This window comes from Leptonychotes weddellii, chromosome 1 (genome assembly GCF_054177405.1).
Source record: "Leptonychotes weddellii isolate Sample4059 chromosome 1, ASM5417740v2, whole genome shotgun sequence".
In the NCBI taxonomy this organism is placed as follows: domain Eukaryota; kingdom Metazoa; phylum Chordata; class Mammalia; order Carnivora; family Phocidae; genus Leptonychotes; species Leptonychotes weddellii.
Genome location: NC_138369.1, coordinates 179,484,520 through 179,498,981, shown reverse-complemented (window position 1 = coordinate 179,498,981; position 14,462 = coordinate 179,484,520). Strand labels below are relative to the sequence as shown.

At 39.4% G+C, this 14,462-nt stretch overlaps 1 protein-coding gene across 8 annotated transcripts in view; it reads left to right on the top strand.

The window, feature by feature from the left end:
- Positions 1 to 14,462, top strand: part of BACH1 (BTB domain and CNC homolog 1) — a 54,148-nt gene that overhangs the window by 17,140 nt on the left and 22,546 nt on the right. For 7 of the 8 annotated variants that reach the window (XR_014138856.1, XR_014138861.1, XM_081799130.1 and 4 more), the window contains exons 2-4: positions 6,404 to 6,697; positions 8,435 to 9,781; positions 11,449 to 11,655. Coding sequence is in view for 6 of the 8 variants with exons in the window: in XM_081799130.1 (XP_081655256.1) it covers positions 6,464 to 6,697; positions 8,435 to 9,781; positions 11,449 to 11,655 (1,788 nt within the window). In the remaining 2 variants the exon portion in view is untranslated. Of the gene's footprint in view, positions 1 to 5,121; positions 5,210 to 6,403; positions 6,698 to 8,434; positions 9,782 to 11,448; positions 11,656 to 14,462 lie in introns of all 8 variants that reach the window. The other variant, XM_081799105.1, reaches the window with a different exon arrangement.

Below are 14,462 nucleotides of genomic sequence, written 5' to 3'. Positions count from 1 at the left end.
GCCCCATCCCTCCCACCCCCACCACTCCAGCAACCCTCAGTTTGTTTCCTGAGATTAAGAATTCCTCATATCAGTGAGGTCATATGATACATGTCTTTCTCTGATTGCTTATTTCGCTCAGCATAGTACCCTCCAATTCCATCCACGTCGTTGCAAATAAGCCCTTTTTAAAAAGACACTTTTCCATGAGCATCTCTACCTTATATTAAAAACAAACTTACTTAGGTATTTATTTATGCTTTTATATAAATATATATACAGACTCAGAAAGGAAAGACAAAGAAAGGTGTACACACACGATATTGTTGGGTCTTTGCCATCTACTTGAACAGTAGAAGATAAGGTGCACCTAACTTCAGAAGAACACTCAAACTCTGGGTATCTTGGGTAAATTGTAACAGAAACTGGCTTAGGGGAGCTTGAAGCTTAGGAGGGAGCTGAGAAGGATGGTGTGCTATGAGGAATTTTCCTGTCTTCTGAGCCATTAAAGACCCTGACCTGAAACTGAGTGAGGCAAAGTAATTGACAGGGTGATGGAGTTGGTGGTGGGCAGAAGCAATAAGGAGGAAAAGGTAGACATACCGAATGGCCACTAGAGAGAAGGGGAAGGCAGTTCTAAGGAATTCTTTCAGGCTGCAGATGGAGAGTATTGCTTTTATATAAAGGCCAACTCAGTTGCCCATTGTGCCATATTGGATGTCCAACTTATGCCCATCTACACACATAGACACATGCGCGTGGATGCACGCACACACACACACCCCCCCCCTTGGCTAACAGAACTATTTTGGAAATCATTGTTTTCATTAATTGAATATTACAGTTAAATGAGAATTGACAGGAAGTAGTTTTTGTTTGAAGACTTATTGCAAATAAATACATTTAGGAATGTTCACATTCCTTTGTAAATTGATTATAATGATCATTGTCATCTCTTTTGTCCCAAGGCATCATTTTCATTTTGAACATCTATAGGTTATGTTCTTGAATGTAGGGACTGTCTTTTCTGTTTTCATGCACTAAATCTGTTGGGTAGCTCAGGTATACACTTGTAGAAAGGACATTTGTCATTGTTCGGTGAAGATAAAGAATGTTTGGATGATAGTTTTTTTTCTTTTAAGTGATTCCTTGGTGTTAGGTTATTTTGTGTGCCCTTCTACATTGATAATTAAAACAAGCCATAGTTCTGTGAGACTTGAGGGAAACAAAATTCCAGCTCTTGTATGTGTGGAACTTCATCCTCATAGTTACTTTCTGAATTTTTATTATGAAGCATTGTACTTGGCCCATGATCAGATATTCATCTTAGGCTCTTAAAAGTTTTCTTTTTTTAAAGTAAATTATCCTTTAAGTTATGAAAATGTGATGAAGCCATAGCATCTTGTTTATTTTCTTTATTGTTTTGAAAGCAAAAACATCAACTGGTAACTATGAAAACTAAGTTGTATATGTTGAGTAGAGAACAGAAGTTATTTCCAAATCGAAGTACAGGAAGCTTTAAAATGCTTGTTCATCCTTTATCAGCATTACTGAATGAATCAGCAAGTTACAAAGGTCAGCAAACCTTTATTTTGAATTACAACAATAGCATATATTTCCAAGAATATAGAAAAATGCAGGTGTAATGTAGGAATCTAAATTTGGTGTTGACAAATTAAGAGAATTTTAAATCTGGAAGGTTCCTTGGGTGGTGGTGTATTTTACCTTTTAGGTTTGAGAAATGTTAGAAGGTCACTGACAAGATGTTAGAAGGATGTGTGCCAGTCTTTAGTCATTATGTTATTGGGTGAAAATGGATAAGTGACCACTTAGATGGTTTTCAGAATTAGGAAAATTGATTTTCACATTAACTTTCGGTAGTACCCCATGCTGATGAGGCCAAGGTCATGGTGTCTTTGTTCATGCAAGTCAGTTGTACTGGCTTTGTTTATAGTTGCCAAGTCTTGTTCTTCTTTGGCCAGTTGTCTTGCAGATACGTTTTTGGCTCTCAGAGGTAGACTCCCTTTTGCTGCTCCTGACTCTGGGAAAGCTATCCAAGGACTTTCCTCTGAGTGCTTGGCTTAGTGGCATTGTTCCTATATATACCAGAATAGCTGATTGCACTGTTTGGAAGAAAATGTAGATGATCTACATTTTGGATTTGTAGTAAATATGTGAAGTCATTCATTCAGAAGCAAGTTCCTGCATTGAGTCAGGTACGGTTATGTTATGTGCTTGAGTTATGGCAGAAAACAAGTCAGATGAGATTTTGACATTTAAGCTGAGACCTGAAAGGTGAGTAGTTAGTCAGCTGAGGAGTAGAAGTACAGTTACCAGGCACAGTGTGTTCAAAATCCCAGAGGTCGAGAGGAGCTTGGTTCCCTCGGGCAGGAAGAAAGCATGGTGAGGCTAGAGAATAGCAAGAGAGGGAGACAGAAGCTCAAGGCTGGATTAATGCAGGTCTGGAGGATAGGCTAAAGATTTAGAATTGATCATAAGAAATTTGGAAGACAATGTTGGGTTTCGGCAAGGGAGAAATCACTTTGATGTGGGAGAATAATTTGGAGGGGATCTAGAGGGGCTTGAGGGGGATGAAGCTTTTGTTATTATTAAAATTATTAAGAGCAGCTGATATTTTCCTGTTTGTTTGCTATAGGCCAGGCACTATTCTAACCCATTTACCCTCATTGTCCGTTAATACCTCATGACAATCCAGTGAGGTGCTGTTGTTACCCTTATTTTACAGGTGAGGAAACCAAGACCTGGCAAGGTTAAGCAGCTTGCCCAAAGGTCATATAGCTAGATAATGGCAGAGCTGGGATTTGAACCTAGGATAGTGTGTGATTCCAGACCCTGTGTGTTAGCCACTGGGCTGTTTTCCATGCGTGAGATGATGGTCCATTAGTGGCTCTTGAAATTGAGTGAATCACAACTGGAATTTTTTTTTTTTTTTTTAAATAGAACAGAGTAGAAATTAGAATACTTTGCACTAGTAAGGATAGAATATTGATATGTGAAACCTAGTTTCACTTTTTATTTAATATGTTTGTACATGGGTATGCTTAGAAGCCATTACAGAAGGCTGAGCAGCATTTGCCTAGAAAAGAGCCAGTGACGTCTTAGACCAGAATTGTGGCAGGGCAGACGGAGAGAAGTGGGTCACCGTGTGTAGAGGCAGAGGTAGTAGGTCCCAATGAGAGATTGCATGCAGCGGCGGAAGGAGGTGTCGCGATGGGTCCCAGGGTTCCAGTGCGGGGAGCAAGATGAGTCATGGCATCCCTATGCTCAGTCCACTTGAGTGAGACACTTCTTGGGTCCTCTTGAGTGGCTGTTTGTTGTACTACCTGGGTCTCTGGCTTCTCTCAGCTGCAGCTGGGGCTTGAGGTTGGCCTGTCACCCAAATCTGTATCTCACAGCAAATCTGTAAGCTGGCTGTGAACTTACGGTCTGTCACCCCAAATGCCTAAACTGGAGGGCTGAGCCAAGAATAAATTCTTTCTGGAATTCGAGATGAGTAGTGAGGATACACATGTGGGCTGACGGCAGCTCTAAAGTGAAGGTATGGGAACTGTTTTTGCTGTAGTTTCCTTGAGAATCAGAGTACTTTTAGGTTGCAGTGTTGAAGAGTCCAGAGTCCTCTTTTTGAAGTTCAGGTCCAGTTCATTTGCTCCTGGTGACCTGGGAAGCCCATTTCCCTATTTTCATGCACAACCTTTTAGTAATACCTGGCTCCCCACAGTACTGCAGTGACTTTCTATACTGTGTGTTCAGCAGCTACTAACTGGAGACAAATATGGAGTAGTCAGGTGCTTGGTACAAATCCTCATTCTTCGTCTTACTGGGTTTTTGACCACGGCCAAGATACTTCTTACTGAGCCTCAGTTTCCTTATCTGTAAGGTTGGGATGATATAAGAGCATCCATGTCATGGGGCTATGGTGAAGAGTAGGTAAGATAAGCTGTGTCAGCACCTCAGGCCAGTGCCTCATACAGAATAATAGCTTAGTGAATATTTGCTGTTAGTTGTTAGTGTTTTTTAGGGTAGTTTCTCGAAGACTTAAGCATATTTATGAGCAAAGTCTAATGGGAAGAAGCTAGCATAGAAAGTTTGGACATACGTGAGAAGAGAGTGTTAAGAGAAGGTCCTGGATTCCAGAGAAGCAAGGATGGTATAAGGTCAAGAGCAGACATTGAGGACTGTTTTCAATAGGAGAGGGAACCTGTGGAGGTGGTGTGTGTGTGGGGGGGTAATATTTTCTGAGATTGGATAACCTGTGAGAAAAGTGGGCTATTCGGAAGGCTGTTGTGGAGAACAGGCTATCAGGGCACACAAAAGAACTGATGAACAGTGCTGAGACCATGAATTTATAGTGACACCAGCCTGTGTGTGTTTATAGTTTTGCCTGGCTATGCGGTGTTTGGCAGAACGAAGAGATGTTAGAGTAAGATTAGTCTAGTTTTAAGGGTTTGCAAGGCAGATGCCAGAAAAGAATAAAGAGACTGAGGACTTGGGTGCAGGGACAGAGAAAGGTAAGCTTTTGAGTCTGGCTTGGCTGGGGAAGGTGTACATAGTCTTAGAGAAAAGTGGAGGGCAGAGTGGTGTGTGGTACCACATAGACAGGGTACATGATCTCTTTGAATGATGGTTTCTTACTATTCCTAACGTTAATTCCTTGTGTTGGTAACTGAAATATTAAGACAGATTGCTAAAGGGAATTTACTCTTTCGAGTGGGCACAACCCAAAAGTTAATTCAGTTCTAGTACCTAATTTTGAAGTTGCCATGATTTTATGTGGTGTGCTGAATCAGTGAATGATAGGTTGTGAGCCTTAACCTAGGGTAGAGTTTAGCCACATAATGAGACATTTTATTTTCATTGACTCCTTCTGAGGAACTTAACATTTTAGCTATATTGAGCACTTCAAAGATAGACACCTAAGTAGGATAGAATTTATAAATGCATTTCATGTGTTTGTGACTAAAACAGCCTGTCTTTGAGGCAGAAGTCACCCGTGATCTGGGCCTGGTGTGCCTGAACTTTAGTAGTCCTCTTGTCTCCTTTCATTTTTGTTTGGAGTGTAACGAATCTGGAAACAATAACATTTATTTAGTCACTGAACTTTTGAGGACCTTCTTGTTTCAGGCAGTGAGTTAGTTCAGAAGAACAAAAGTGAATGACAGGGATGATACCTGTGAGGAGTTTCTCAGCCTGATCATCATGCCACAGAGGGGTATGCACACACTCCTTGGGGGTGCTCACCACTGGCCATTATACTCTGAAAGAAAATACTAGAACTTCTCTTTTAATTTCCTAGTCTCTGTGTGTTTTATAATATGTAATATATAAGAATAGTACATGATTGAAATATGTAGACATACATATATTGTGGCTACCCTTCTTGCTAGTCGTTTATATATGATCGAAAATGGCATTTATTATATGTCATAATATTTAAAACATTTAAAATATGGTATATTTAAAAATATATACACATTTTTGATATATTTAAACATTTTGAGAAAACTAAGAGTTTCTTTGTATGGTAAAGCATGTTCTTAATGATGAAATAGTTGTACTTGTTGCCTCTGTTTTGTAGTGTAAAGCAAGACTTGTTCTATAAAAAGACTTGTTAAGATCTGGCTTGACAGATTTGAGTCTTTTTCTCAAGTCATTTTCTTCCTTATGTTGGAGGACCTTTCCTTATGTAGAATGTGTCCCTTACTACAAAGCACCAAAGCCTCCTACCAGCTGTCAAATGTTGGGGAAGGGGGCATGGAGAATGGTGGAATGCCATCTGCCTGTTCTAGTGTCAGTCCCCGCCCAAGGGTGACCTCTGGGGAACTATGCACACACGCCCATTAATGTCATGAAGCAACAGGGTTAGGATGCCACCCAGAAATTTCCCTGACCCAGTCTGTTCACTCATTGGAGGTGTTTTCTCAGGGTGAAATGTCTTAACTTTCAGAGAGCTATGAAATCCTTGGTTCAAAAAGTTCTTGTCTCCCTCATCTCGAGATCCTTTTTCCTAAAATTAGGAAACCTAACTAAAAATGGCTGTGAAGAACCTATTTTATTTTATTTTTTTAAAGATTTTATTTATTTGACAGAGAGAGACACAGCGAGAGAGGGAACACAAGCAGGGGGAGTGGGGGAGGGAGAAGCAGGCTTCCTGTGGAGCACAGAGCCCGATCCGGGGCTCGATCCCAGTGAGCCGAAGGCAGACGCTTAACGACTGAGCCACCCAGGTGCCCCAAGAACCTATTTTAAATGAAATAAATTAATAAATGTGTCTAGGTTCTCTAGAGACTTTTGTTTTCATTTTTGTTTTTGTGATGAATATTTTAAGTTATATTTGACACTGTCGTTTTAAAAAATATTTTTAACAAGACTTCATCCAAGTGAAATCTTGCATGTGTTTTTGCAGGTTTGATGACGACTAGAAGCATGCTTTCACTGAACTTCCCGACACCATTTGTTACACAGAATGTCTCTGAGTGAGAACGCGGTTTTTGCCTATGAATCTTCGGTGCACAGCACCAATGTCTTGCTCAGCCTCAACGACCAGCGGAAGAAGGACGTGCTGTGTGACGTCACTGTCCTCGTGGAGGGCCAGCGGTTCCGCGCCCACCGGTCTGTGTTGGCGGCATGCAGCAGTTACCTCTACTCGAGAATCGTAGGCCAGGCCGATGCAGAGCTTAACATTACTCTACCAGAAGAGGTGGGAGAGAGGTCCATGGTTCTGGAAGTCACCCTGCTTTTAATTTAATTGAACCTAATTAAATCTCTTTATGGTTTATAAAGTTGAAAATAAAACTGTGTCCTTCTTGTCATGAGGCTGAGGAGCAATTCCCAGGTTCTGCAACAACTCATTTCTTTAACTTTTTTCATGGAAATTATGACATTTTACATGTAGAATTGTTAGTTTGGGATGTTAGTTAACAATAGTTATTGAGCAGTTGAATAATTTGACCCACTGTTATATTACCCTTTTTTTTTTTTTTTTTTAAAGAGAGAGCATGTGCATAGGGGAGGAGCAAAGGGAGAGGGAGAAAGAGAATCTTAAGCAGGCTCCATGCCCAGAGTGGAGCCCAAGGTGGGGATTGATCTCAGGATCCTGAGATCATGACCTGAGCTGAAATGAAGAGTCAGTCGCTTAACTGATTGAGCCACCCAGGTGGCCCTCTGTTACTTTCTGATAAATGACCAAAGCAGGGCACAGCCAGTGGATCGTAGACATTGGGAGAAGTCATGCTCAGAGTCATGGCTATAGTATGTCACATTCTCTCCCTTTGGACCTTTTCCTGTGAGGGGAAACTGAGTGGGTTTAGGGTTCTAAAAATCATCCATTTTTCTAAGACACTGGCTCATGGAAAGTAGGTACTCCATAAGTGTTCTATTGCCCCTTTCTTCTTTCTTGATATTGTTTCTGTGCATTGGTAAACAAAAGATGATTTTGTGTCGTAATTATAGAGCTTGGTTTTTTTTTTTTTTTTTTAAAGATTTTATTTATTTATTTGAGACAGAATGAGAGAGAGAGAGAGCACTTGAGAGGGGGGAGGGTCAGAGGGAGAAGCAGACTCCCTGCCGAGCAGGGAGCCCGATGCGGGACTCGATCCAGGGACTCCAGGATCATGACCTGAGCCGAAGGCAGTCGCCCAACCAACTGAGCCACCCAGGCGCCCTATAGAGCTTGGTTTTACACATGTCTTTCCCACCAGCATGTTGTGGAGCTCAAGCACTTAAATGTTTCTGTCCTTGTTATGTCCTGCCTCCAAGAGACCTCTCAGGTCGGGGAAGTGCTGGTCACACTTACTCTTAATAGAACAGCTTGCTTTAATTTAGTGAGTAACTGTAACTAGAAGAGTGTTGAGCCTTGTGGCATTGGGACACAAAGTAGCGGTTGTTAAGAGGAGTTTGGAGGAAGTATGTAGAACTTTTTTGTTTCGGACAGGCCTGTGCGGGCTACTCTGTGATGGATACTAAGCCTACAGTTTAGCTTATGCTGGTCACCCATGCTTCCATGAAATTGTACAGTTTGGGGAATCAACAGACTGTCACTTCTGTGGCAGAGGTCAGTGAATAAGGCAATACCAAGAAAATGATAAAGGCCAACTATAGGTTAGCCATTGTTTTTAAAAAGTAACAACACATATCTTAATGGCAGTGTTTAATGTCTTTACCTCATGTGAGTAAAACCGTTAATTCATGTGTCTTTAAAAGTGGAATCTATAAAGTGGAGGGTATGGTTCTAATGAATGGGGTCTGTTAAGCATGCTTTTCCAGACTCCTAATTAGCTTTACATTTTCTAGAAGAATATTTTTACTTACCAAATTAAAAGACCTGTTTTTATAATGATCACAAAGAAGTTCTTCATCTCTCTATTCCCCTTCTACTTTTATTTATCTACTAGACCACTTTAAGTGATGCATTTGTTTTTATTTTGTATATTAACAGGTGACAGTTAAAGGATTTGAACCTTTAATTCAGTTTGCCTACACTGCCAAACTGATTTTGAGTAAGGACAATGTGGATGAAGTGTGCAAGTGTGTGGAATTTTTAGGTGTACGTGACATTGAGGAATCCTGCTTTCAGTTTCTCAAATTTAAGTTTTTGGACTCCACTGCTGACCAGCAGGAATGCCTAAGAAAAAAATGTATCCCGTCACACTGTCAAAAAGCAGACCTTAAATTTTCACTTTTGGACCAGAGGGATTTAGAAATTGACGAAGTGGAGGAATTTTTGGAAAATAAAAATGTCCAGACTCCTCAGTGGAAACTGCATAGATATCAGGCAAATGCAAAAGTATCATCTCCTCTGCAAGACAGTGCCAGTCAAACCTGTGAATCCATGTGCTTAGAAAAGGATGCTGCTCTGGCTTTGCCATCTTTATGCCCCAAATACAGAAAATTCCAAAAAGCTTTTGGAACTGACAGAGTCCGTACTGTGGAATCCAGCGTCAAAGACGTTCATGCTGCTTCTGTTCAGCCAAATGAGACATCTGAAAATGAGTGTCTGGGAAGAATCCAGGACTGTGCAGATCTGCAGGTGATTCTGAAATGTGAAGAAAGTAAATTAGCAACAGAACATGAAGAAACCAGGAAGAAAGATCCTGCTTCTCAGTGCCCATCAGAAAAATCAGAAGTGACTCCTTTCCCCCACAATTCTTCTGCAGACCCTCATGGGCTCTATTCTCTGTCTCTTTTACACACATATGACCAATATGGTGACTTGAATTTTGCTGGAATGCAAAACACGGCAGTGTTAACAGAAAAGCCTTTGTCAGGTACAGAGGTTCCAGAGGAGAAAACATTTGGTGAAAGTCAGGATTTACATTTGAAATCTGACTCTGGCCCCAGGGAAGACAGTAGCCTTGCCTCCAGCGATCGGAGTAGTGTGGAACGAGAAGTGGCAGAACACCTAGCAAAAGGCTTCTGGAGTGACATTTGCAGCACAGACTCTTCTTGCCAAATGCAGTTATCACCTGCTGTGGCCAAAGATGGTTCAGAACAGATCTACTCACAGAAGCGGTCTGAGTGTCCCTGGTTAGGTATCAGGATCAGCGAGAGCCCAGAGCCAGGTCAGAGGACTTTTACAACGTTGAGTTCCGTCAACTGCCCTTTTATAAGTACTCTGAGTACCGAAGGCTGTTCAAGCAATTTGGAAATTGGAAATGATGAGTATGTTTCAGAACCCCAGCAGGAACCTTGCCCATATGCTTGTGTGATTAGCTTGGGAGATGACTCTGAGACCGATACTGAAGGTGACAGCGAACCCTGTTCAGCCAGAGAACAAGAATGTGAGGTGAGGGGAAAATGTGTGTGTTGCTAAGTCCTTGTTTTACCACTGTTAATGGGGATTCACTCTGTCAGCTCCTGTTGCACCACTAGGGACATAGGAGCAGGCTCAGGGAGAGGGGATGAAACCCACAGACAGTTATAAAACTATGTGAACAGTACCCAAAGAGTGTGACGAAGTTTGAAGGACTTCTGTGTTCATATATTTCAAGCAAGTATATTTATGTTTGCCCTGGAGTGGATTCACACATTGGCTGTTTAACTGTTTAAATCAAATACCATGTCCCAAGAGGAAAAAAAATAATGATTCTGTGATTGTTACATGGTAACTCCTGGAAAAATGCAACATATATTCCGATCTTATTCATTGCCACAGGATCTCTGGACTAGTCACTTAACAGTGATTTAGCAGTGACTAGGTGTAGGAATGTGCCTTCTAATGCAGAGTTTTCTTTGCCTTAGTTTTTCAGAGCCATTAATTTTTTTCTTATTTTCCCTTAGCCATTTCAGCCATTAATTTAATGTCTTAATAATTTGGTATGAGTTACATGTAGCTGGTACGGTATTAACCTTACCAAGCATGATCTGTGTACTTTGTGTACAAATGTTCATATTTGATAGCTGCTTTTTTTTGTAAAACATTACCATAATTCCAGTAATAATAAAGGCTTGTTGGTTCTTTATCATTTTCTTTAGTTTTCTAGCTGTTGGATGACATGAGTTTAAAAAGGGGGACAGAGGTTCTTTTTTTTTTTTTTTTAACCCCCCTTGGCTTTGGAAGGAGGTTATTGGTGATTTAATTTAAGAAGTAATATGAATTCATGAGTTATAGCTGGAGATTTGTTTATGGCATTTGTAAATCCAGTGTTTGGAACTATGAAAAGAATGTTAAAAAATAAGACATTTAAGGAATTGTAAAACATTTTGTATAACTAGTTTCTCTAGTTTGAAAGACAAATTAAGTAGGTTGCCAGAGAAACTTGATCAATGTTTTATAAGCATTTTTGATAATTAATATAATTGTCACACAGTGACTCTTTATTTAAAAAAATTATCTTCTCCTTTTTCTCAATTTAAGTATGTTGAAAATGACTTTAAAATATTCATAAGGCTTTTCTAACCATTTCTATATTGGAAAGTGAAATGTGTAGATTTTTAAGTTGAGTTACGTGAAACTATTCTCTTGACAAAAACTTAATTTTCTGAAATGCTTTAGAAATTACTAGTGTAATTATACCAGTGTTAAATGAGTGCTACACAGTAAAATAAATCAAAGTACAAAATAGATTTTTTTTTTTTGTTTGGTTAAACACGTTAGAAACACCTTAGAAAGAGGCTTAAAGATATCTGTGGGGTATTAACATACTCTAGTAAAAGAACTTAAGTTCTCTTTTTTTATTTTAAATGCATGAATATTTGTGTTAATATTTTTGATTTGCTAAAAAAATGTGCTCTCAATTTTCTTGTCTTCTGAACTCTCTAAAATAGTCTAGAAATATCAAATTATCATTCTTTATTATAAGGGATTATATAGAAATCTGAAATAGAGGTCTATTTTTTTTTTAAGTCTAAATGAAGTTCTTTGGAAAATATAGGTGTGTATCTTCCTCTTCCTAGATTTAAGTATAACTCCATAGTACGGCAACAATTACTAATGTTTATTTTACATTCTAGGTAAAACTGCCATTTAATGCACAACGAATAATTTCACTCTCTCGAAATGACTTTCAATCCTTGTTGAAAATGCACAAGCTGACTCCAGAACAACTGGATTGTATCCATGATATTCGAAGAAGAAGTAAAAACAGAATTGCTGCACAGCGCTGTCGCAAGAGAAAACTTGACTGCATACAGAATCTTGAATCAGAAATTGAGAAACTGGTAAGTATACAAGTTTCTTACTTAGATTCCACCACATTCATTCATTCTTTCTTTTTTATAGCGGAAATCGCCATTTCAATTCCTGAGTCAGATGTAATGCTCAGAATTTACCAATTTTGAGAAAATATATGACATTTTTAGAAAGCTTAAGAAATAAGAAAATGAGAGTTTTCATAGACTATTTTACTTATGTGAGTATTCTACGTGTTTGGTGTGATATGCTATAATATGTAAATTGAGAACTATTTGTGGGCACTGTTTTTTAATGATATACAAATTAAGGATAATTTTACTGTCTACCTAATTCTTTTTTCTTTTAAGATTTTATTTATTTATTTATTTTAGAGAGAGTGCGTGAATGAGCACAAGATAGCACGAGGGGGGTCCACAGAGGGAGAGGGAGAAGCAGGTGCCCCCCCCCCAATCAGGGAGCCCGACAATGTGGGGCTTGATCCCAGGACTCTGGGATCACGACCTGAGCCGAAGGCAGATGCTTAACCAACTGAGCCACCCAGGTGCCCCACTGTCTACCTAATTCTTAGTGGTTGAGTAAAGATTAAAGAAATGGTGAAACACTTTAATCTCGTTGTGCGGTGTTTGGTGTCTATAAAAGCTAATGTTATTCGTTCGTTTAAATGAACTGTAGACTTGAATAACTTGTTTTGGTTGACACGAGAACAAATAAAACAACTTGGATCTTTGATCTAAGGGTAAAAACTCATAATGCTGGTATAAATAGAAAATTTAAGGTCTAATGAGACTCTAAGTGAGAAGAATGCTTACTTTATTGAATCTTGTTATTTATTCCAGCATCAAAACAAATTAATTGAAAAATGGACTAATTTGCACCCAGGTTTCTCTATTTCCTGGTGGTTGGTGGAAGGAAGCATTGTCTGAAACAAGACAGCTGTGGTTAGAGACAGCAGGGAACCAGCACCTAGAAATAGTAAAAACATTCTTTGAATATTTGGTTTTGAGTCTTTGTTAATTATTGGTGAAAGTTTAAAATTATAATTGTAGCAAGTCTTCAAGCACAAACATTCTAGCTATGAATAACAAGCGTACAGCAACATTTTAGTAAAAAGAAACAACCTGTCCAGGAGATGCATCCTTATTTTATGCTGTACCTGGTTGTTACGATAATGTTGTGATTTCCTCTATTGAATCCATCTTTGCCCTCATCACAGAAAAACAAAAGCAAAAATAAAAAAACAATCTGTGCCTTTATATACCTTCAGGAAAGTGGATAAATAAAAACTTGCTCATATATTGTGGTCAGTACCCTGTTTACCTGTTACATTAATTTGGACAGCGGCTGTTAAAGAAACCATCTGAAGCATGAATGAATGACTTAATGAATGCATTTGTTGTAAGGATACAGGTGTGTCTCATATAGAAGCCAAAGAACGGAGCAGGCCTTGTAAGTAGCATAGAACAAGGAAGTGGAAGACTGCCAGGAACTCAGAGAATCTTCTCTCTTAGCCCGTCCGTCTGCACCTGCTCACGTGGAACTCCACACGGTGGCTCTGTGTACCACTAAGTGCACCTGGGAAGAGTGGCTGCAGTATGGCTCCTAAACAGTTTCGCTCTCCTCCAGGATCTAGTGCAGACGGAGACGACAGTTTTAGTTCTAAATTCCCAAGGAGGTGAACATCTAATTGGCTTATTTCGGCTCAGGTGCCTCTTCTGTGACGAGAGAGCAGGGACAAACAGCAGCAACGTGGCTGCCGAGAGCCCACCTCCAGGCAGACAGAGCCAGTAGCCTGCCAGGGATCTGCTCACTCAGATGTGCACCAGTCCGAGCTCAGCCGAGTCCCCATCCTTTCCCCAGTATCGCCTGAGAAGACATGCTAGCTTTTTTTTTTTTTTTTTTTTTAAAGCAGAGTGACTTGCCTTGTGTTTTAGCTTCCTTGAACTCTGCCTAGTCCTTCATACTTCTCACAGTTCTAGTGATTTATACGGGTTCACTCCAGTTGCAAAGGGTAAGGGGCACTTGTAAAGTTCAGTCTTGCCACAGATGTCTCTCTTAGGTGAAAATAAGCAGAGAATGTGCTACTTACTAGCTTATAGGAATAAGAAAGCTGGCCCTTTTCCTAGAAGTAAAAGAATTTGAGCCTTAAGGTATTTTATTATATTAAGAAGTTTACTTGGAATTTCGACCCTGGTTATTGGGCGATGTTATGGGTCTTGTCTTTTGTAAAGAGAGAAGGACCAACGGTAGTTACAGCTACACTTCTATCAAAAGTTTGCATTTAGTATATGGGGAGTTGAGAATATGGAGGACTGTGACAGATTTGTTTTTGTTTTTTTTTTTAATTAAGAGGACACTCTGGAAACATGGCAGTAGACAAGCAGTATTTCCCAGTATTTGTAGTCTGGGTGGTACTTTAGCAAACCTATTTAAGGGAAATTACTTGTTTCGTAACCAAACAGCCCATGTTAATATAGCCAGTAACTGATTAGGTTAACATATAAATAAATGCACAGTAAATATTGCCCTGGTCTGGTAATATTCAGGTGAAGGGTCCCATATTTTAGTAAGTTTTAGTCTTTGGCTGTTGGCTATAAACTTTTGCAGTTTGTCCTAAGAGTAATAGCATAATAGACTGGATGGATCAACACATGAAAAAAAGTGTTTTGATTACAGTAAGAATAGTGATTCTAAAATGTCCTCAATGTGGGTCCATAGAATAGTGATCATGTATAAAAAAACACTTTAATAGTCTTAATGTGCTGGGAAAGCCAAAGGGTGATATTAATTTGAATTCAATAAATCAGTGAGTTGTATTTCTCTTTTTTTTTTTTTT